Below are 24,309 nucleotides of genomic sequence, written 5' to 3' on the forward strand. Positions count from 1 at the left end.
ATAAAGCTTGGAAGAGCCAGAATATTTTTAAATATATCTCCGATTGTGTTCGACTGAAAGAAGAAAGTCATATACACCTAGGATGGTTTGAGGGTGAGTAAATAAATGGATAATTTTCTTTTTTGGGTGAACTATCCCTTTAAATATTACTGAAAGTTTATTGTACTTAAAAAAAAAAAGTTAGGCTGAACTTTAACTCTAAAAACCCATGCAACTGATTACCTCAAATTGTTTGAGTTCTGCCAACTTCTTAAGGTTTACAGTGCTTTTTGCGAAAAAATGATGACCGAATTTCCCTTTACCCTCACCCCTCCTGCCTTTCTGCCTTTGTTTCTCTTCCTCTTTCTGATTCTGTCCATTTATATTAGCATCTTTTACACCCCCCCCACCCCCCGCTGTGTCTTAGCTCTGTTTTTTTAGCTCTGTCATCTTTCTGTTCCTCACATTATATGCTTTGCTCAGGCTCGCTTCTCTGTTCTGTCAAACTGATGTCAAGTATGTATTTTCAGTAGTTTAATGTGCTTTTGATTGTGGATGGTTAGAAATTGTGCCCAAAGAGCATAGCAAATTTAAATGTAGGTCCAACACTGTGACGAGAGCTTGCGGGCACACAAAACACACTTAAACACACACACCCTGTGTAAAGATCCTCACTTGTGGTCTGTCACTCGCTGATTCTTTACCCCAAGGGTTTTGTGTGTGTGGTGGCTTGCCAACTGTACCAGCCCTCAAACACACACACAAACATATCTGGCCCCGATACAGCTGTATAGAGCGCTCAGCAAGACATCAGCTCAAGCCTTGGGGCACAGCTCTAAAAAATATCACTCAAACACACTTTTTCTCGTACATGTTCACTTAGAGATCACACAGCCTTGTGTGCGCACACACATACACACTATATATTTTGTGGCCCCCAAATCGCTGCCCCCATAGCAGAGAGGGATGGTGTGATGTTGGAAGAGGGGATGGGATAAAAGTAGGGCTTGGTGAACAAGAAAACACTAGGGAGACTCGCAAGAGGGGGCAATGGAGAGAGAGAGAGAGAGAGAGAGAGAGAGAGGAGGGCGGCAGAGGAGATCGGTTGTTTTGAAGCCCCAAATGTCGCCTTCCCTTCCCCTTCAATTATTTATCTTGGTCTGTCACTTCAGTTTTTCCTCTCCTGTGGAATAATAGGCCAATTAAAGGCTGTGATCGCCACAGTGAATGACGTGAAGACTTCCTCAGATCAAGGCTGTCCGCAGCACCACACTGACTGCTGGCCTGTACTCAAGTTCAGATGCAGTGATTGTATTTGGATATTTCTTACAAGATTTTGATTAAGTGTATGATCAGGGCCTAAAACTTTTTGCCACACCCAGTGACTTAAGAAAATGTACCGGCCATAAATATTTTTTACTGGCCATGAAACAGTTATGACACCAAAATTTTAGATACCAGTGGAAATTCACAATTCTCTATTCCAATTTCGATACCTCAGCTAAAACTACTAGCCTAGCTAATATACATTTAAAACATTATTAAAGACAAGTAAACAGTCAGTAATAAAATTCAAATTAAAATCATTTAATAAAATCAAACTACAAGTAAAAGCACAAATAAATACAATATAAAAAAGATACAAATGAAATAAACTGTGCTTTTCAGGTAGGTCTAACAGTTTTCATGTACAGAAATTTAATAAAGTAAGCAACTGTAAATTAACACCGCTTAGTCTTAACATCCTTATTATAGTTACAAAAGTTATTCAGTCAAGCAGTGAGTTTGTTTGATTAACATTAAAAACACAAACAGCAGCAGGAATATTAGGCTGCTGTCACTTTAAGAGTGAATGCACGGATCTAATACACTGATACTGTACACATTCTCAACTGTTTACGCTCACTTAAGACTTTACCGACTATGTTTACTAGAATACTTGCTATTTTTTGACAATTTTCTGTGAATTTGTCCACTCAAGTACAAGAAGACCTGAAAGAGAGCTCAGTTTAGTATTCGCTCGATGTCTGAGACGCAGCTTTCTGAGTGCGCGAGTAAAGAAAATGAGCTCACTTTCACATCTTCTTGCTCTTGAATATTTAAATTGTCAAGGTTTGAACTTTCGTGATGATGCAGTGCTGGCCTGTCAACTGTCCCAAGCGTTATTCATGTTTACTCATATTCATGCATTGTTAGAATTTGTAAAAATGTTACCGGCCAACTGGCGAGTGACACCGTTTCATAAACTCGCCAACGCCGACTTTTACTCTCAAGGTGATGATACACGGGGCAACTTTATGAGCAATGTTGCCTGGGCAATTTCCCATTCAGAATGGGCAACAAATTTCTATTTGGATACTTTGGATCAAAATTTGTTGCCCATTCTCATTGGGAAAGTGCCCAAGCAACATCGCTCGGAAACATTGCTCAAAATTTGCCCCGTGTTTCATCACCTTCATTTGGCGCTTGGCGAGTGTTAATGTTGTGATTGTGTGTGATTGTTATTGGGCAGTTGACGGTGCTGGTAATGTCCTGCAGTGTGACATGCAATTCATCTAAAACTACTTATAACATTTTTAATTATTGTATAATTATTAAATGTGCAGTTTTATGACCTCATTTTAATTATACTTTAATTACACGCACACTGAAGGACTAATTGCAAAACGATTATTAAAAATGGAAAAAAACTTGAACAGTCACAGCACCTAAATATTACAAGAACATTTTAGTGCCATGTTAAAATAAAAATCAGTACTTTTAAGAGTTCAGTTTCAAGAATAATTTCAGATTAGACCTTTTGTGAGGAAAACGGCATAATATTTTGAGATTAAAGTCACAATGAAGCATTTTAGAAGAATGTCAACTTTGATGTTACAGCATCAATCTCATAATGCTATATATTCTCCTTAACACATTTATAGAATTTTTTACCTAAAATCTTGAAAAAAGCATTTGTGTCTATATTATCGGTGAACTAGCCTATTACATATGATTCATGATCTTTATTAAAGCAATATTCTGGGTGAAATACCAGTTTTCAACTTTATCAGCAGCATATTGACAGAAATGCACTTACAGCCGTTGTTTGTCCCATAAACCTCTATAATTGCATAACTGTCAATATATTGTTTACAGCTGCTGTTGCTATATAATAGCTCAACTTGTATTTAAACCAGAATGATCATTTAATGTGCTGATCAGTTCACAGTAGATCTTTAAATATAAAAACTAACAGGGATTATGGGTGTACCGCTCAGGGTAATGAGCTTTCTCTCCTTTAAGAAGTATCTTAGAGTTGCACAACTGCTGCATTATGATAGTAGACGCAGGGAAAAGACTGGTAATGTGATACGAGGTGCTTAAGGAGAAGTCTGCGGTGCAAGGATAACCTGTGAAGATGTTGAGACTGAGAGGCAGTGACTATAGGGGATTTCACTGTAGTCTGGCCGGATGTGATGCAAGAAACAAAACCAGTCCACAACCAAAGAAGGAGAGTAAGAGAGATGAGATATAAAAGACGTCACCAATATGGTGTGATAAATATCCTTATATAACTTTATATACCCTATCCTAAATATACCTTTTGGTTTGTGTTTATTTGTAGAGTATGACTTAGAGGTGAGGGTAGGTTGTTGTTGAAGATCTACGATAATAACCAAAAGAATGTAGGTTAATCAAGGGGCGATGACCACTGTACTTTTGAGCGAGATATTAGTGGGCAGGAAATGTAACAAATAACTGTTTCCTATAGAACTTCCTCCATGATGTCTGCGAAAGCCAAATGCAGACATTTAAATGAGTACATTTAAAAGATTTCCAGAGATTGAGGCCAGGCATACCAATGGAGATCTGCTTTTAAGTGAAGAAATAAAATAAGATAATTCCTGATTTTGGTTAATTGTGGTTTGGCTACCACTTATTCTATTTTTATGCAAAAATAATTATATTAATCAATAGTGTCATGTTGATTTCCAAAACACCTGAAATTATGTTTCAAGCAGTACTTGGGAAGCAAAACTGTCATTGAGTGGATTCCAATTGAAAGTGTGCGTTATTATCCCACTCATTCTGAAAGACAGAACTTGAAGTGAGCACTCGGAAAACAGGGTAAAGGGCATTACTGTGTTTTTTTATGTCTTAACATTTTAATGTGAATTCTGAACACTGCCTTGAAATTCAGGCTTATAACTGCATGGATCTTAGCATCAGTTTGATACATATTAGAACCTGATTGTATGAAAAACATGGTGGGGAACAGAATCTAATGACGAAAAAATGAATGTAGGTTAATGCTTAAAGTCCCCATGAAATCAAAATGAAAGTATTTTTTGGCTCTAGAAGATCTAAGCATTCAAAACTTAGTCTCTCACTTCTGCCAATATGGATCAACGATTTTGATGACGTCATGCTGCACTTCAGCTTCTCATCAGATCTTCTGTCCAATCAAATGCTCTCTAGAATCTAAAGCGTCCCACCTACTATATTTTGAAACTGTGGCTGAAATCGGTCACTTGTTCACACATTTACTATTTTCTACATGGTAAATGGTGCACAGTGCACTAAATAGGGGAAAGGGAACGATTCAGACAGTGTAAATGCTTTCCATTGAGGCAAATGAAGTCTGGTTTCACGTTAGTGTCATGTGAACTGCCTTAGCGCACACACAGTCTGCTCCGGTCCAGAGACACGAGAGCACAGAGCGGATCGTATCCGCGAGTCAGCGCAGACCACAAAACGTATCGGACATATTTGAATTCTGCACAGAATGCTGTATTTTAAAGTGATATGGAGGAGATTAGGAGGAGAAATGGTTAGAGATTAGAATTAAACTGAGGCTTTATGGAACTCAACAGCTCTGGCCGAACTGTGAAATAAATGAAACGCTATTGGCTATTTTTAAAAAGGGGAGGGGATGTTCGATATGCCCCGCCCTGTGTTCCTGTTTCAGTGGAAAATACGTCAACACATTATATAATGCTGCGCGTTTCAAGGCACTTCAGTGGACATTTAAAGGGTTAGTTCACCCAAAAATGAAAATTCTGTTATTAATTACTTCTTCAGAACACAAATTAAGATCTTTTTGATGAAATTCAAGAGGTGTATTACTCGTCCATAGACAGCAATATAATCAACATTTTCAATGTCCAGAAAGGTACTAAAAAAAAAACGACTTTATTCAACAATATCTTCTCCTCTGTGTCATTCTCATACGTTGTTTATATCCAGCGCTTGGTTCTATGTCTGAACGCCGACTCATTATTGGCCGGCTCCTGTGTCAGCATCACACGCATGCATCGTGCTGATCACATGATCAGCTTTGGCCAATACTGAGCTGGCATTCGGACGTAAACACGGAAGCCTTCACTGTGCTTACTGTGTCAACTACGTAAGGATTATGACAGAAGAGATTGTTGAATAAAGTCATTATTTTTTTGTTTTTGCAAACAAAAAGTATTCTCATCGCTTCATAACATTAAGGTTGAACCACTGCAGTCATGTTGACTATTTTAACAATGTTTTTAGTACCTTTCTGGACCTTGAAAGTGTTGATTATATTGCTGTCTTTGGAGGAGAAGAATGGTTACAGTAGATATTTTCTTGAAAAACTAGACAAAAACGTATTAATTAGTCATTTAGAAAAAGAAATGATTATGAAATGATTAAATGATTTTTCGATATTTTAACTGAAAAATAAGACAAAAAAAACAAGAACACATTTTTTTTGCAATGCAAATAACTAAGTAACATGCTTCCTCCAGTTTTAAGCTTTTAGTCCCTTCTTTCTGTCTTTCTCTTTCTATCTCTCTTTTATTTCCTCCCTTGTTCTCTCACTCTACGCTTTAGTTACAGAGCTGCTTTGATTCTGAGACTTTTAATCATCAGTGAATCTGGAGCACACGGCATTTCAGCCCTGATCCGTTCTTTCTTCTATCCTCTCAGCTCACTCTTTATTCCTCTCATCTCTTCGCCTCTTAAGTTCAGTAGAGTTAAGACGCGGACCTGCCGGCGGGAGTAGATCCACGCTCTTCCTCTTCCCTGACAGCCGAAATGGGTCCGTCTTAGGCAATGACACCTGCTTGTTGGCAAGGCAGTATGATGTGTCTGAGAAGAGATGTACAGAGGCATGTTTGGAGCAATCTGCTGCTCTTTTCGAGTCTCCTGGGCACAGCGCTGACATGTCCCCAACACCCTTTGAATTACGGGTCGTGTTTGAAGTGTCAAGCCAGATCCCTGACATCGTATGATTAATATAAACCGTCTCCCATCTGCACACACACATCCTCGTATCTCGCATTCTTTGAAGTCGGTACTGAGAGGTGGTGGATGATTTTTAGGGCAAGTGTTGAACCAGTCTGATCTCCTCAGGCTCGAGTGGTCCATGAAAGCCATGGACTGAAGTCGTTCTGTCTATCTTCTGCAATTGACCGCCTGCGATTGCATGATGAAAGATTCTTTGCGCCTTAACGAGTGGATGCGGTGGGTGGCCTCTGACCTACTCGCAGGACGTCGTTACAGACAAACGCAACCTCGCTTGGCCCCGTCTTGCTCAAAAATGCTTGCTCAACAGGACTTGGATCCAATAATGAATACTAATGTTGATATCATTATATGCCTGATGCCATATTCCATCTGCACTCGACAGCAGGGTGAGTAATGCGCGTCGTAGCTTAACTGCTGCATTCATTACCATGCAATCAGCCGCGGTCCCCACCCATGCAATGTGTTAGGTAGTCTTTGATGTATTCCAATCTTGTCATTAATTGGGGGGTCCCCACTCTTCCATCCATCCATGCAAACTCGGTCAAGTCCAAACACCCCAGCGGCCTTTAATAATTAATGTGGCTGTTTACGTGCCGATCTTTTGTTTCTGCTTCCTTTGATAGTAAAGTCTTTGATGAGTAGACAGTGCTTTCTGGTTCATTCCTCTATCTGTCTCCCTTACCCTCTCTTTCTTGAGGAACGTATTTATATAACCAAGTTTTCATGACTGGTTATTGAGTTTTGTGGTGGGGTGCACTCTCTGAAATATCATCTCTCGATCAATGGTTGTGTCTCTGTTAAAGCTTCGGGAATAACGCCCAACCCCAGCCGCCATCATAACCCTATAAGAATACCCGCCATCAGAGCCTATACAATGTCTTTATTAAGGAGAAACCTGGGATCTCCATCTCTCTGTTTCTTCTTCTTGGTGGGGTGCCATTAGTAATACATGGGAGGGAGGCCTTGAAGAATCAAAAGCGACAGGGCAGAAAAAGAAAAGACGAATGAAGGCGGGTGAAGAAAACAGGGGGCCTAGGATGTGGGGACCGCACCGAATCAGAAGAAGCAGGACGTTTTTGAAGAGAGAATTTGAGTATATACATAGTAGATCAGACAAAGAACATCTTGGGAAGATTAGAAGAGTGTTGCAGAGGAAAAAAGGGCAGATGGAGAATGGTTGGGGTTCAGATCACAGGATTCAAAGGATCCCTATATGATATAATATTGAACACACACACACACACACACTCACACACACTCACACACACATCAACTATAATATATGATGATATAGGTAAATTAACTGACCAATTCATTTTGTAATTCCAGAAATTTCAACAACTGCATGTTTTAATAAAAAATAGTTGTGTTTTTTATTAGCATTTTGCTTAAACTAGTTTGTTTTAAAGGGGATCTATTATGTCCCTTTTTACAAGATGTAATATAAGTCTTACCAGAATGTGTCTGTGAAGCTTCAGCTCAAAATACTCCACAGATCATTTATTATAGCATGTTGTAAATGCCCAATTTTGAGTGGAACATGCTGTTTCGTGCATGTGTCTTTAAATGCAAATGAGCTGCAGCTCCCCGCCCCCTTTCCAGAAGAGGGCGGAGCCTGAACAGCCTGTGCCTCGGATACTCTGCCAAAAACTAACAAAACGTCTGTTTGGCTTTAATTATCATGTCTATCGTGGTCACGCTCACGTGGCATTGTAGTTCTTCGTCATCATGAAAGTTTATCATCTGCATGCGTTTTAAAGCTAAATCAGTTTAAACTTCTGATATATGGTTTTCTGAGCGCACACATCTAAATCACATGCACAAAAAGCTGTCTGCATCCTGTGAGTGTTAAACTAACTTCTCTTTCACATCTTATTGTGCTTAATCTGTCAAATAAACAGTCGGTTATGTCTGTCAATGTAAACAGCAGGGAAAGAAATCACATGTGTATATTAGATCTGTGTATTAAAGTGAAAGTAGCGTAATATAAAGTACCTACTGCAGTATATGCTGTTAATATGAATCAAACAACAAAAGAAAAACAGACTGAACACTTGACTGAATAACTTTTGAAGCTTTAATAAGAATACATTTCTTGCTTGAATGCTGCTGTTAAATGATCTGGCGAGGAGAGAAACATGGCGGACTGTGTACAGCTCACTGAGGGCGGGGTCTATGCTAATAGGGCAGAGTCCGTCAGCAGTCATGGGCGGGGCCTAAACAATGTGATGTCACAAAAGCTACAAATGGCTTGTTCTGAGACACTGCTTATGATTTATGGGGAGTTTTTTATTTATTTATTTATTTATTACCATTATAGGGTGGTTGTGTACACACTGCAAACACACATTTATGTTCAAACACCAAGTAAAAGTGAATTTTATTCATTATTTTAATAATATATTCATTTAAGTAAGTGGCCCTCTGGCTTCTGGTTGAGAATCACTGGTTTAGATGATGGGAAGGGAGGGATTGGTGTGATAAGGGCCTAAATGAAGTGTGCTAATAAGGAATTTATATCATGAATGAGATTAAGTGTTTTCTCCAGACCTGACCGTACTGTTTTAGACACATGCACACACTTGTTCTCTTTCTCAAAATATAGTACAATCCATCTTTTCATGTTTCTGTAATCCTCAGACATCACACAAATCCTTATTCTGTCCTCTCTGCGCCTACTCATCTGTCTGTAACGCTGTTCGCCCCACTTCAGTACACGTGTGAAATCCATGAACAACAGCACCCATAGAAGCACAATTTTGTTAGCACTGAATCATTATTAAAAATTCATTATTAAAATGCTTTGTGAATTTTCTTAACCCTGCAAAGCCTGGCATATGAAATAATAGCCAGAAGAATTACATTTTTTAAATGGAATGGTTTATTGAATCTTTAGACAAAGTATTATTTTTTTTTAAAAAAATGCATATGTGTTCATATTTGATAAATCAGGCTTTTATGGCAGATTCATAGGAGAATATGGAGTTCATACTTAAAGAGAAAAAATCACCCTAAAATTTGAGGCGGTGCAGTTGCTTATATTTGTATGGCCAAAAAGTAAGACGAAATTCTGATATATTACTGCTTTAATATAAATCAATAAGATCTTTATACCAGTAAAGCAGACTACTTATATCAAATGCTTATAAATATTACTGTAGTTGTCACTCTATCTCCCAATAATATGTGTTAGATGATATTTAAATGCTTAATTTTATAATCAAAGCTCTATCTATATATATATATATCTATATCTATATATATATATATATATATATATATATATATATATATATATATATATATATATATATTATTTTGGGGAGCAAAACATGCTGTATAATAAGGCAATGCAATATGATGATTTATGATGATACAAATAAACATTTCACAAAAGCCTGATATACTTGCAAAATAAAAAGAAAAAAAAAAAGATTTCACAGCAAAAAGACACGTGAACCATGACCTGAAGGGGGACGTTTGTACAATATACTAAAAGGCTTTTTACTTACTATAAAAGTATATCATTCAGATGACAGAAGACATGTAGTAGATATTGTACAACAGGTTTTTCATCAAAGTTTAATCATGTTGATAATTTAGAGGACTTAGAAATTTGCGTATAAATACAGCAACTTTACAGAGTTAAAATTAGGGATGCACTGATTTTTTTGGCCGATACCAATATTTGTCACTTGCTCTCTTACTTGAAATTTTGTCCTTAAAGTAGACAGTGTTTTGATCATGTTTTAAATAAGCAAAGTTCAAAAACGCATGCATTAAGTTATACTATCTAGTTTATTGCTGCATCATCAAATAATTACTAATGAACATAGATTGGATCCATTTAACATTCAGCAGGCAAACTTAAATACATAAATACAACAGAACAAATATACAAATGAAATAAACAGTGCTTTTAGGTAGGTTTAACAGTAGTTTTCAGTTACAGAAACAGAGTAAACAAATGTAAAATAACACTGCAAATTCTTCACTGTATAAATTAACCACACATTAATCCTTATTAAATTTACAAAAGTTATTTAGTCAAGAGTAGTGAGTGATTTTTGTCTTTTGTTGATTGATTAACATTAAAATGCAGACAGGAGCAGGAATATTAGGCTGCTGTCACTTTAAGAGCTGCACGGATCCAATATACTGTTACACAAGCGTTTTTTTTCTCAGCTGTTTACGGTTATTTAAGACATAACTGACTGTGTTTACAAGGATACTCACCAAGACGGCCATTTTGATGTAATTTTGTGTGAATTAGAAGAAGTGAAAGACACACGGTGAGCAGAATTGAGTTCTTTCACGTCTTCTTGCGCTTGAATATTTAAATTCGCAAGGCTTAAAACCAAATGCAAAGGATAATCTTTCGCGAAGATGCAGCATCGGTGCATCCCTGGATAAAATACATTTGTTTTGTGTAATGCACACATTGAGCAAATAAGAGCCCAGTTGCACTGTAGCGTTATCTTTGTGAGTAAAGTGTTCAGTTGACAAAACGTCCTCAGGAACTGCCTCATGGCTTATATAATGTCTGCTGTCCTTTTAGATTCAATTGAACAGGTTCTCCAGGGAAACCTAAACCATTATTTCTTTGAACATTGTACTTAATCTTTCCCTTTATTAATTGTGCTTTCAACCTCTCTTTTGTCTCTCAGGTTTTGGCAACATGGCGGCTGTACCTCATGGCCCTCAAGATACCAACCAAGGTACGCAATTACACACCACCTGTCTGCTCCATCTCAAAGCACTGTGGTAATCTGATTTAGAATGACTTATGTAGCAAGTTGCTCATTTTCACCTCAGGTGGAACAAACGTTCAACTTCCTGGAGATTCGGGCAATGAACACCCACCCCGATAATCAGGTTGGAAAAGCATTTACAGGGCTCCAGTGTTTTAGCTTTTGTTATCAGATTTTTTTCACTTCTTCTCTCAAGCGTTTTGCTTCACTGAAGCATGTTCTTTCCTTCACAGGTTGTCATAGAAACAGACAAGTCCACATATTCCCTGAGGCTGCAGTCTAATGACCACCTGGATCAGCTGATTAGCCACATCAACTTTGCTCTCTCTCGGATCTTCAACAACTCCATCTACACGTAAGTATCCCGAGAACCCCACAGGTTTGCCGTGGTCCCACGGAGCCAGACTTTGAATAAACAGCGAAATGGTCTACATTCCAACTTATTCTTGTGAAGAACCATCCACTCGGATAGGATGAAAATGTCCGACTGACACATAAAGCGACCAGTCACAGGGCAGTTTTGTTTGAAATAGATTATATCACAATAATAGAGATGCTGTTGAAAACATTACTAGTAGTTTTTCATATATATATATATATATATATATATATATATATATATATATATATATATATATATATATATATAGTGTGTAATTCTCACTGTTAACCACCTATTATATATATATATTTATGCATATGGATGTAATAATATACAATATACTTATGGATGTAATAAACCGCAGTTATTTTAGTCATTTTCACAACAGCATTTTATTATTGTGGTATAATCTATTTCAAACAAAACCACCCCTAAATGTGATGTAAAACCAAAGCAAACTTAATAGATGCTTCTCAACGAACGCTTTGGTAAATAATATATATTAAGTTCATAAAGTCCTATCAATAGTTGTTAGATTATTTAAACATTGCAATGTAAAATATGTACAGTAGTTCTTACCTATGGATATATAGTAAACTACTACTAACCTGGAAAATTCAGTTAATATTTCATTTTCACCATTAAAATACATCATTGTTGAGGGCGGACTGATTAAAGGGGACCTATAATGCCCCTTTTGCAAGATGTAATATTAATCTCTGGTGTCCCCAGAATGTGTCTGTGAAGTTTCAGCTCAAAATCCCCCACAGATCATTTATTATAGCTTGTCAGATTTGCTCCTATTTGGGTGTGAGCAAAAACATGCCGTTTTTGTGTGTGTCCCTTTAAATGCAAATGAGCTGCTGCTCCCGCCCCCTTTCCAGAAGAGGGCGGAGCTTTAACAGCTCGCACTTCGGTTGCTCAACAAAGCTGGAGAATCTCACGCAGCCAAAATGAGGATTGTCAGTAACGGTGTTCAGCCTTACATTGTTCAAACCGGAGTCGACACTGATGGAGAGACTCGGGAAGAAGTTACAACTTTTAGAATGAAACTGGACGTTTCTGAATGGTTAGTGGATAAATTTATGTAGTTGCTGTGGAGTTGATTCAACTCATCTACTAGCATGTGCCGTCATGTTCATCTTTTGTGTTGAATTGACCCTCGTTTGTGAAGCAGTCCGGCGTAAAATGACGGCATGACAACAACACTCTACTACAACAACTCTTCCTCTTCTCTAAAGCAGCCCAACATGGCCCCCCCCCTTTGTTGAGTGTTCTCGGAGGCGGGGTTTATGTACATTTTCGAGTTAGTGATTTCACTAACCCGGGAAGAAGCTCGTTGTAGTCCCTACCAGCCATTTGTTGTAGTCCTTAAACTATAAAAATATCTCCCTATCATAATCAACCACCCCTTCAAAGAGAAAGAAATCTATGTGCCTTTACGCCGAAACTGCATAAAACCAGACAGTCAGATTAAATCTTGCCAGATCGAGCGGTCAGCGAACATGACGTCTGAAGCGGAGACTAACCCTGTTGCGATCTGTATTTGCTCACACCATCCAAGCAGAGATGCAAATCTGATTTTTGTTGCCTAGGCACTGTATCTTGTAGAGCTAATGTAGTTTTTTTGTAGAATCCATAATGCTTCCTATAGAAGTCAGTATCTGCTCGAGCAGCAGGGGTGTGAGGTACTGCTGAGCGGTTAATTGAGAGATTTTCTCATATTCAGAAAGGAGGAGATTAATGCAATGCATAATAGCGCTCTTTTTCTGTCTCGGTGTTCAACTCTCTCGCTCCCTTTCCTGTTTCAGCTCTTTGGCCAGGTGTTCACATGCTGGGTCGGAATAACTGAGATTCTGATGCATTGCGAATCTCTCTCCCCCTCCCTCTTCTTTTTCAGCCCCTCCATCTTTCACGCAGATGGAGACGTTACTGACGGAAATCGGAAATTTTCTCCAAGCTCTGAGAGTTCGGTGGAGACGCAAAGGGCATGTGGTGAGGGAAATATAAGTACATATAGTTCGTGCATCCGCACACAAGCTCATAAATATTTTGATTATACACCATTTTTTAATCTCTATAATCTCGCTTTCTTCCCCTCACACCACTGCTGTCTTCTTAAAGAGTATTTTGAATACATGCACTTAATTTATGCCGTCTGATTTGGTGCTCTTTGCTTTTCATGACGAATAGTATAACAATATGTGTTTGGCCGCAGCTGCCGTAGACAGTGAAGGACAGAATAAAAACACATAAATTAAGAAAACAATAATACAAAGGATCAACTAAGGTTGATAAATAAAATGAATTCATTATAGGGAGCTGTTATAGTGAGTATAAGAAAGACTATGTAAATTACTCAATGTCCTTCATTCTGTGACTGGAGGAGATGCAGCCAGAACAGTCCTTGTGTATGACTTATATACACTTAAATGGGTCATGAATTGAAAAATCAAATTTCCCTTGATTATTTGACATATAAGGTCATTATACTATAAAAATATCCTGTAAGTTTCAGAACTCTTTTATTGAATCCACTGTCCAAAAGACTTGGATTTTGTTACAGTATGACGTAAAAGTACGACGAAAGACCGCCTCTGCTGAGGAAGATCGACGCCTACTTCTACATCATCACCTCCTTAGCCCCGCCCACTGAGTTGCGCATGTCATGTAGTAGTAAATACGAGACAGACACAAAAACAGAAGCAAAACCACAGAGACACCTCTGAGGATTACAAGATGTAATGAAAGTGTCAAATTGTGGAAAAACAGTCTTGAGATCCTAACATTAAGCATGGATGATCTTTCTTTTGAACAAAGTTACACATCGCATCAGCAAGGCACTGTTTGTTTGTTTGTTCGCTTCATTTTACTGCGGATTAATTTTTAAACAAGACATTTCAGAGAGACTGAAAATAAAAGATGATACAGTGCCGACTACATTGGATCCGACGGTATTGTCGCAACACACAGGTGTGAGTTAGTGTTTTTATCATGTGTCACTATTGCTTTGTCTGTTACAGATCACTTAATATGTACTCACTTTACTGAAAATGATGAACGATGAATACAAGTGTGCTGCGCAAGTCCTGAAAAGTGAAGCCAAAACTTTTAGATCGCCCCCAGGTGGCTGAACCCTGTATAGATCATAAGCCCTCTCTATGTAATCTAATGGGACGTGAGACAAACTAAACAATCAAATTACACTTCAAATACATTTTTTTCAAAGATGGTTTCTGTCATTTTAGGTGGTTTTTATCACGCTGATGTAAGTTTGATGCTATAAAAACGGGGAATTGATGTCATGATTGACTGCTTCTCTGAGCAAAGTAGTCACTGAGGCACCAACTGACTTTTTTCGGGATCTATGGATGAATATAAGAACGACAAAGCAACAAACGATTGTGCATTCATTCATAATTCGCTTACACGAAACACATCCTTTGTCAACTATAACTGACTTATAAAGCCTGTGCAATACACATAAATGTTTCACATTTGGCAAATTTTTAAATAAATAAACACCTTTTCTGTGGTGTCTTTGTTTAAAAATTATAGTGTAATAATTGAAAAATGATTTTCATATGTAAAATTATTACCCAATCATAGCAGTGGGCGTTTACTTCCAAGTCTTGAATGTGACGCCCATCAAAACAGTGTTCGAAAGAGATGGTCAAAAACAGGATAGAAAGTAGTCTATAAAGTCAGAATTCTGTGATATAAACTCGCAATTGCGTGATATAGAGTCAATTCTTTGAGAATTTTTTTTTCTCAGTCAGAATTGACTCTATATCACGCAATTGCGAGTTTATATCTCAGAATTGTGACTTTATAACTTGCAATTGTGAGAAAACAAGTCAGAATTCTGAGATAAAAAGTCGCAATTACTCTTTTTATTTTTTATTTTGTGGCAGAAACGGGCTTCCATAGCTTTTAGTCTTGCAAAATACGAAATTTTAGTACAGTTTTAAGGGACAATATAAATATATTGCCCTAATGAAATATCTTTATTAATTCATGCATTTTATTTAATTACATGAATTAATAAAGATAATGCGACTTACTTTTCAATAAGTGCAATAATTCATGTAGCTATAATAATAATAATAATAATAATAATAACTAGTTACTTTTGCATTAACACTGTATATGGACAATATTTTGAGTAACTTTATATATTCTATATGATGATTCTATATGATCTTTTACATTGCTGTATATGTTTATGCACATTTATATTTATTAATTATTTCGTCTCATATTTTCTAACTATTGTATTTTAGTATATGTATTGTTAACTACTTCAGTCCGGCCATGTCACTCGCTTTGACGCTTTCCCCGTGCGCGTAATGATCACTTCCGGTAAGCCACTAGCATCAAATGAGAAAACCAAAAAAAAAAAAATTTGAGGGCTCGTTATCTGTTTTTTCCATTTTTATTTTGAGCACAAAATCGAAAATCAGACAACGAGTCGTTTCATTTTGGATTTAAAAAGGGAAATAATTTTTTTTTTTGTTTTTTGATTTTTGGTTTTATATAGAAAAATAAGTGAACGAATGATACACGGATTCATGACCCCTTTAAAGATGAGAAACAAAATGGCTTTCACACAGGGGCGACATTTACGTATGGTAAAGTATGGCAGTTGCCATACCCTGTCATTCAGACAAAGCAGAGGAAGTCCAACCCTCTCCATTGAGTTTGTATTGCATGAAGCTGCCTCCTTGTCATTTCTTGCTTCTAACAAAAGACAAAACAATGTCTAAAAGCTGCTATGTGACAGGGTGAACATCAAACAAGCTAAACAACCCAGAACTAAGTTTTATAAGCTACCGAACCATAAAAGCCAGCCTTTAAGGAGACAAAAGTGGATACAGGAATAAGACAGAAAGAATGGGTAAATTGTGGGTAAATTTTAGTTTCACAATATATGTCTCCTCCTCTCTGGTTCACATAGGGTGGTGAAATAATCATTTGACATGGTTAAAAATAATTAATGTTTTTTAAAATTATTATTATTTTTAGCATATCTTATTGCCGATTACGTTCCCCTCCAATGGGCGTAGTTTTCAGAGTAATATGACACATGTCGCTCTGTCTCAATTGCCTGTATTTATAATTCTTACACCATTTTAGCATGATTAAAAATAGGCTACATACTGATTGACTTTTTTTATCATAGAATACACTCGTTTGTTCACCTTGAGTTGACAGTTTGAATGTTGTTTCCTTTCATTTATTTTCAAGATCTGAGGTGAATTAGCCATTGTTGCTTTCAGTAATGTTATGTCTATAAAGGTCACAAAAAATGATATTCAAAATCACATTAAATTCTTTTTACAATAAATAAAGCATTAATCATGACCTGAGATTATTATTGTCATACTTTGTATGTTGTTCCAACACCACAGAAATAGATACTGTTTGCAAAACAGAATCATCGCCACATATTGCCATTTTGGCTGGTTAGTAAAAAAATAAAATAAAAATAACATGGAAAAGATACATTTTCTCGTGTGTCGCATCGAGTTTTGTTAGGACATGGTGTGGCTAGGGCTGTTTCAGAATTTGCATTGATTTCGTATTTTTGTTAAGTCTGTGCATGTCCATCCCAGACAGCAACATAGTGTGGCCCAGATCCGGCCCACATCTGGTACATGTGGATTACACGGGCCGACACTATGTTGCTGTCGGGGGTGGATTTATGTCCACAATTTGTTTACATATAATGTGATTAGCTTACTTGGGAATGTCGTTGTTGTATGACCAGAAGGAATCATGCCATAGCTCTGTTTTTGGAATATCGCTAAAACATCCTTATACATATTGACAGATATTGTTAAAATTTGTCATATTGTACCTGGAAACAGCAGAAAAAATCTTTATTTTTATATTTTCAGTTTTCATTTTAGTGTAAGTTTATAGCCCGTCTGGGTTGGCTCACGTCGGCTTGGTGTGTTCCGGGCTTTAGTAATTTTATTTCAATAGCAGAAAATGATTTTTAATAGTTTTAGTTACGAATAACAACATTGCTCGAGAATCCAATACAGCAAAAAATAGATTCTTTGTCTTCGGTGCTCTAAAAACCATTAAAACCTTTGGTTTTTCATTTTTAGACACGTTACCATTTTTTTTCTCTTGTCTTCCATTTCAGGTGGCTTTTCTGAGACCTATTCAGCTCTGTGCGATTACAATGGTATTACCTGTAAAGAGGAAGTGCAGTGGGTAAGAGCTTCCTTTGACCACCACAAAAATATCCTCAGCACCAGCGGGGCCATTTTCTGTGTGTGTGTGTGTGTCACTGCTGTTATTGCACTCTAAATATGTATTCTTCCTCTTTTTTGGTCTCATGCCTTCCTCTATCTCTTTTGCGCTTTCAGGATGTGGATACCATCTATCATTCGCAGGACAACAGGGAGTTTAACCTGTTGGACTTCAGTCACCTGGAAAGCGGGTAGCCAGTGCACACAAATTTACAACTCATCATGTTCTGTATATGCAACCTCTAATTGCCAGCCTTTACTTTCATTGCTATCTCTACATCCCACAGATCGGAGGTTTAAAAGCTTCTTCATTTTGGAAGGATTAATCTAATGATAACTCTACGCTTCGTTAATTGCTTCGTATTGACAGGGATTTGAATGATAATTGACACAGGCAATCTGATGTCAGCCACTGCTCTGAATATGTGCTGAATTGCTACAGTAATAATACATTTAGTCTCTTTCCTGTGGTGTCTCTGCTGACTTCCTGCCCGGTGGGAGTCATGCTGTTTCTTTTTACATCCGTCCAATCGGTGTCAGGTTCCTTCACTGATTCCAGATCAGATTCTGTATTTTCTGCTGATGTGGGTCTATGTTTGAAGTCTGAAGGCTGGTTCACAACTCTCTTCCTGTTGAAACAGGATTATGTATATTTATATATATATATATATATAGATGTATATGACCTGTGAAAATGAGCTTCATCTCTGCACTTACAGCTACACGACCCTGCTGCCTTTAACACATAAAAAAGGAAATGCACTTAAAATTTATACTCTGACTGAGAAATGATACGGTTCGTTGAGCACTTTGCTCAAGGGCAGTTTCGGTTATCTGCTGAAAAAGGTTTTTTTTCAGCAGTCACATGATGAAACTCTAATGGGAATGCGGCCACTTAAAGATCATTTTTGAATTTTAAAAAGCGCTTTTGCCTGACAAGATGAAGTGCTTGTCATTTCAGATATACAGTTTTGAGTTGTTTTATTGAGTCACTTTCAGATGATTGGTGTAATTTAGCAAAGGCTTTGGCTCCATCATTTGCATGCTGTGTTTCAAATGCATGATGTAAACATTTTAACAAAATTGCCTTAAGTTGATTAGGCCAATATACCGGTTTCTAGATAATCTGAATAAGAAAGCTGCCATATATATATATATATATATATGATCACGGACAGCAGCGCAAAGCTGATTCTGTGCTAATTTGATCTAATATTGGTGTTTTTTTTAAAATGTAGATTTAAGTAGCAAATGAGAATCGCTAAAATTAGTGAATATATTTTGAGACAAAGTTCTTCTTAATGATTTTCAGTTTTGTTCAAGGTAATTAAAGCAAGAGTTTTTCAATAATGGAAGAATATGTAAAAGTATGGTAAAAGTACTGCTTTTGGGGCGAAAGGAACAATAATTAACATGATAATAAACAGCTGACTTTTCCATTTGTTGACATGACATGGTTAGATTCATATGGTAAATATTAAAGATTTTTAAACAAAACAAACAACTTTTATGATTTATTTTCACACAAAATCTGTTGCTCCATTAATGTTCAATACAAACATGTACACTATATTTATTCTGCAATCATATGGGAGTAGTGAAAAGCACACTGTTCTTAAGGTGTGCCTTTTGCCCCGTTGTACCCTTTATATTAGACATAACATTAAGAGCACTGACAGGTAAAGTAAATTACACTGATCATCTCTTCATCACGGCACCTGTTAGTGGGTGGATATATTAGGCAGCAAATGAACATTTTGTCCTCAAAGTTGATGTTAGAAGCAGGAAAAATGGGCAAGCGTAAGGATTTGAGAGGGTTTGACAAGGGCCAAATTTTGATGGCTAGAAGACTGGGTCAGAGCATCTCCAAAACTGCAGCTCTTGTGGGTGTTCCCGGTCTGCAGTGGTCAGTATCTATCAAAAGTGCTCCAAGGAAGGAACAGTGGTGAACCGGCGACAGGGTCATGGGCGGCCGAGGCTCATTGATGCACGTGGGGGGCGAAGGCTGGCCCGTGTGGTCCGATCCAACAGACAAGCTACTGTAGCTCAAACTGCTCAAGAAGTTAATGCTGGTTCTGATAGAAAGGTGTCAGAATACACAGTTCATCACAGTTTGTTGCGTATGGAGCTGCATAGCTGCAGACCAGTCAGGGTGACCATGCTGACCCCTGTCCACCGGCGAAAGAGCCAACAGTGAGCATCAGAACTGGACCACGGAGCAATGGAAGAAGGTGGCCTGGTCTGATGAATCACGTTTTCTTTTACATCACGTGGATGGCCGGGTGTGTGTGCATCTCTTACCTGGGGAACACATGGGACCAGGATGCACAATGGGAAGAAGGCAAGCCAGCGGAGGCAGTGTGATGCTTTGGGCAATGTTCTGCTGGGAAACCTTGGGTCCTGCCATCCATGTGGATGTTACTTTGACATGTACCACCTACCTAAGCATTGTTGCAGAAACATGTACACCCTTTCATGGAAACGGTATTCCCTGGTGGCTGTGGTCTCTTTCAGCAGGATAATGCCATAAAGCAAAAATGCTTCAGGAATAGTTTGATGAGCACAACAACGAGTTTGAGGTGTTGACTTGGCCTCTAAATTCCCCAGATTTCAATCCAATCGAGCATCTGTGGGATGTGCTGAACAAACAAGTCTGATCCATGGAGGCTCCACCTCACAACTTACAGGACTTAAAGGATCTGCTGCTAACATCTTGGTGCAGATACCACAGCACACCTTCAGGGGTCTAGAGGAGTCCATGCCTTGACGGGCAGGGCAGCAAAAGGGGGACCAACACAATATTAGGAAGGTTGTCATAATGTTATGCCTAATTGGTGTGTGTGTGTGTGTATGCTTGGATTAGCTAATGACCAGCTCAGACAGAAACCAGCAACCATATTCCAAAACACATCTGCCATTTTCTGATAAAGTAAAATATGGTCCTTCATCAGAAAATGATGTGCATGTAAATGTGGTCACTGACATATTTCTATTCAAAGAAGAATGGAGTTCATTTGCATTGCCCTAAGAGCATAACATCAAATATTTTCAAAAGAAGTATAATTTCGACAAACTCAAGATATAAGACTTTATACTCCAGAGTACTTCAACTGCCCTTCCTTCCTTTCCTGCTATTTCACCAGCGGGGGACACTTAGACTACCATCTAGATGCTGCATCTGTCTTGAAGATGTTATATCATTGATTTTTAAGCATTTGTTCCATTAGAACATCTAAAGGGAGAGAGACGAACGGGTGAGGTAGAGAAACTCTCATTTAGAAAGAGAGAACAGCTGAGTACACACTGCCTACATCCTCACTACAGTGTCCAAACAGAGGAATGACGAAGCTGCAAATGAGAACACAGCCATCAGCCGTACTCAACAGGAGAAACCCCTCTGCATTTTTTCCTCTCTTTCTTTTCTTCGTTCTCCGTATGAGTGCAGTAAGGTCCGCTCTGTCTACCGGGTAAAGAGGTTTTAGGCTCAGGGCCAAGATTAAAAGCTGTATCATAGACACATTGCACTGAGTAATTCACTGACCTGGCATCAGTTTTCCCATCGATCTGTACTGTCCTCTTCCCTTCCTCTCCTGGCTTTCCTCTCAGGGAGCATTTATTGCTGAATCTATCATTTTTCTTGAATAATAACATCTCTATTTTAGTCTTGAGGACAGCTTGCAATCTTACGAGGGGTTGCATGAGAAAAGTGTGAATGCCTCTGGTTGTTGCGGCACCTCACTAAGACAATCTGTTTTGATTTTTCTCTTCTGTGTCTTCTTTCGTCACAGGGACCTTGCGGTGATTGTGGCAGCCATGGCGTATAACTCATGGTTCACCAAACTTTATTGCAAAGACTTGCGCATTGTAAATATCCTTTTATAACCATTTCAATCTTTACTGTGTCCAAGTCTTTTGTTTGTCTGTTTTTGTTTGATTCACGTACAAAAATTTACCGTGGTATTATCGGGTATGGCTGAGCATTATGACGATGTATATCGTAATATCTATCGTTAGAGATTTTGCTATATTGTGAATATCGTGGTATGTAAATGCAGTATATAGCCAGTGTTGTAATGTAATCAGATTACTTTTTCCAAGTAACAAGTAACGTGAATATACAAACTCAGAATATTTCGCAAACCTGCAATAATTAAATGTTAAATAACACAAATATACTTTATGTATTTAATCTCACTTTATTAACCAATGTCTTTTCTGCTGACCTTCATTGATCCAATTCAGCCATACTAATAAGCAACAATTACTTTAGATATACATCACATTTGTGTTTCACTTTTTGTTTTTATTGTTGAAGAGTGCTGAACTTTGTCTGAGCTGCGCCCCCTACTGTACAGGCATGAATTTGCAATTCCTTTAGCCAAAAATAGAATAACTTTTTGTTATTATAAAACAAACAGATGAGAAAAAGTAATGCAAAAGTAAGGTAACGCATTACTTTCCATTGAAAATAAGTATACGCAATAGGGAGTAACTGAATATTGTAATGCATTACTTGTATAAGTTACTTTCCCCAACACTATATCTAGCACTGTTGATACTTTAGAGTGATGAAATTCATGAACGTAAATATAAATAGCAGGACGTGCTTGATGTTAAAAAGGTTATATACACAATATGTCATGAAAAGGAAGTCGGTGCAGTGCTTGTGCTGACTGGCACACTGCAAAAATGCACGCTCGATGTTAAAAAGTCTAATTAAGCACAAAAAACTCAATTTGGTGCTCGCGCTGACTGACACATAGCATAGGAAGCCACATCTCTCAACATGCGATCGCGAATTCAGTTCTCTTTCACGTCTCATTGCGCTTGAATGGTCGAATACACACGCAATTAAGTCAAAATGCCCATCGTGTGGAGTATTCACGTAAACACAGCCGGTGTGGTGAGAAATCGAGTCCCCCCAGGAATCGGGTCTCCTTCGGGACCCCAAATGATCCGACTGGTTCAACTGACTTTTAATAGGTAGTATTTTTGCCACCTGATGGCAATTCCTGCAAAATCTTGTTATGATTTATATTGTTTAAAATACGTTATAATGACCATTAATGTCTTGTAAATCACATGGTTCATATACTAGTATATAACTGAAGCTATAGGTTGTGAAATCAAGCATTTCTCATTCTTATTGTTTTTTTTAGTTAGCTTATGTACTAGCATAGCATACATCTACCTGATTAGCCTGCTAGCTTAGCTTATATTATATTAGGTAAGTTTTTTTTTTTTGCTTCCAATATAGTTCCCAACAAATTAATGATGTTTGTGTCTACATAGCATAGCAATTAATTTATTAAAAATGTATAATTATATACTATACCACATTGCTATTATTGTGTAAAATTAATTTAAATTAAATTACTTTTACAGAACATAGTATGCAACAATCCTTTGTTGCAAAAATATTTTTAGGCATGGTTGTGTTTCCAGTTTTATTATGCAATGCATATACATATGCAATACATATTTATTATGCAATACGTTTTATTATGCAATACTGTTTTATTATGCAATACTGTTTTATTATGCAATACATATGCATTTGTTTTATATTTCAAGCATTTTGGTTGTTTGTGCACTTAATGTAATAAACAAGTGGGGACTTGATTTCTCATGACACCAGTGATGTCTCAAGTGAAAGTAAACAGTTGAGTGTAAACCGGTATAATGGATCCGTGCGTTTGGTCTTAAAGTGACAGCAGCCTAATAAACCTGCTGCTGCCCTGTGTAATTAATGTGAATCAAACAAAAGAGAAAATAACTTACTGCTCTTGACTGAATAACTTTTTTAATTAGCTTTAATAAGAATACATTTATATTTAATTCATACAGTGAAGGCTAAATAATATACCTATAAAATAAACCTATTGTACCTGAAAAACATAATTTAATTCATATTTTTGTTATATTGAATTTGACCTATTGTTTGTAATTTTCTTCTTTTTTTCTTATTTCTAATAACAGAAATGAGATAAAATAACTATATATTTCGTTATCGTGAAATAAAACTTCTCGTATGGTGAAATAAGAATTTGGTCACATCGCCCACCCCTATTATTAGGGTAATCTCTACATGCGGTTTCGGACACTAATTTATTGGTAATACCATCACATTCTTTGAAGTACCACGTTAATACTATGGTATATGAATATGGTATTCATGCAGTCTGAAACTGAAGTCAGTAACAATGTGCATGAGTCTTCCTGCAGGATTTATTTCTAGAGCTTTACTCCTTTCTCCTCCTCTCTTTCTCACACACACATACAGAGTTCAGAGGTCGTAGAACAGATTCTGCACACTGTCAGTAAATCCAGCAGTCTGGAGGAGCTCACGCTGGAAAACGCGGGCCTTAAAGCGTGAGTTATAAATCTCTCTATTGCCCCCTTTCTGTTATTCATCACTCCGACCACTTTACTGTCTTTCTTTTCATCTAAAAGTTCGTTTCTTGTTCTGTCACTGTCATTTTTTTCCCTTTATGCCATTCCCAGTCTTATTCCCCTGCCACATCTTTGCCTCAGTATTTCATCTCTGTCCCAGAGTGCAGAGCTTTGTATTGCAGTTCCGTTTCTACTCACTTTCTTTCTGTCATTTAGAGATTTCCCACAGAAAATGGCCACTGCCCTGTCAGAAAACCCAGCATCAGTCATACACTCC

The 24,309-nt window shown here is 37.5% G+C and overlaps 1 protein-coding gene across 4 annotated transcripts in view; it reads left to right on the forward strand.

Annotated features, from left to right (window-relative positions):
• The window catches only part of carmil3 (capping protein regulator and myosin 1 linker 3), an 87,582-nt gene that overhangs the window by 9,204 nt on the left and 54,069 nt on the right, over positions 1-24,309 (forward strand). For all 4 annotated transcript variants that reach the window (XM_048162812.1, XM_048162816.1, XM_048162814.1 and 1 more), the window contains 9 exons: positions 10,911-10,961; positions 11,059-11,118; positions 11,228-11,349; positions 13,277-13,371; positions 17,531-17,601; positions 17,757-17,830; positions 21,428-21,503; positions 23,923-24,011; positions 24,249-24,309. The exon at positions 24,249-24,309 is cut by the window's right edge and continues 34 nt beyond it. In XM_048162812.1, coding sequence (XP_048018769.1) covers positions 10,911-10,961; positions 11,059-11,118; positions 11,228-11,349; positions 13,277-13,371; positions 17,531-17,601; positions 17,757-17,830; positions 21,428-21,503; positions 23,923-24,011; positions 24,249-24,309 — 699 coding nt within the window. The remainder of the gene's footprint in view (positions 1-10,910; positions 10,962-11,058; positions 11,119-11,227; positions 11,350-13,276; positions 13,372-17,530; positions 17,602-17,756; positions 17,831-21,427; positions 21,504-23,922; positions 24,012-24,248) is intronic.

Source organism: Megalobrama amblycephala, linkage group LG17 (assembly GCF_018812025.1).
Source record: "Megalobrama amblycephala isolate DHTTF-2021 linkage group LG17, ASM1881202v1, whole genome shotgun sequence".
In the NCBI taxonomy this organism is placed as follows: Eukaryota; Metazoa; Chordata; class Actinopteri; order Cypriniformes; family Xenocyprididae; genus Megalobrama; species Megalobrama amblycephala.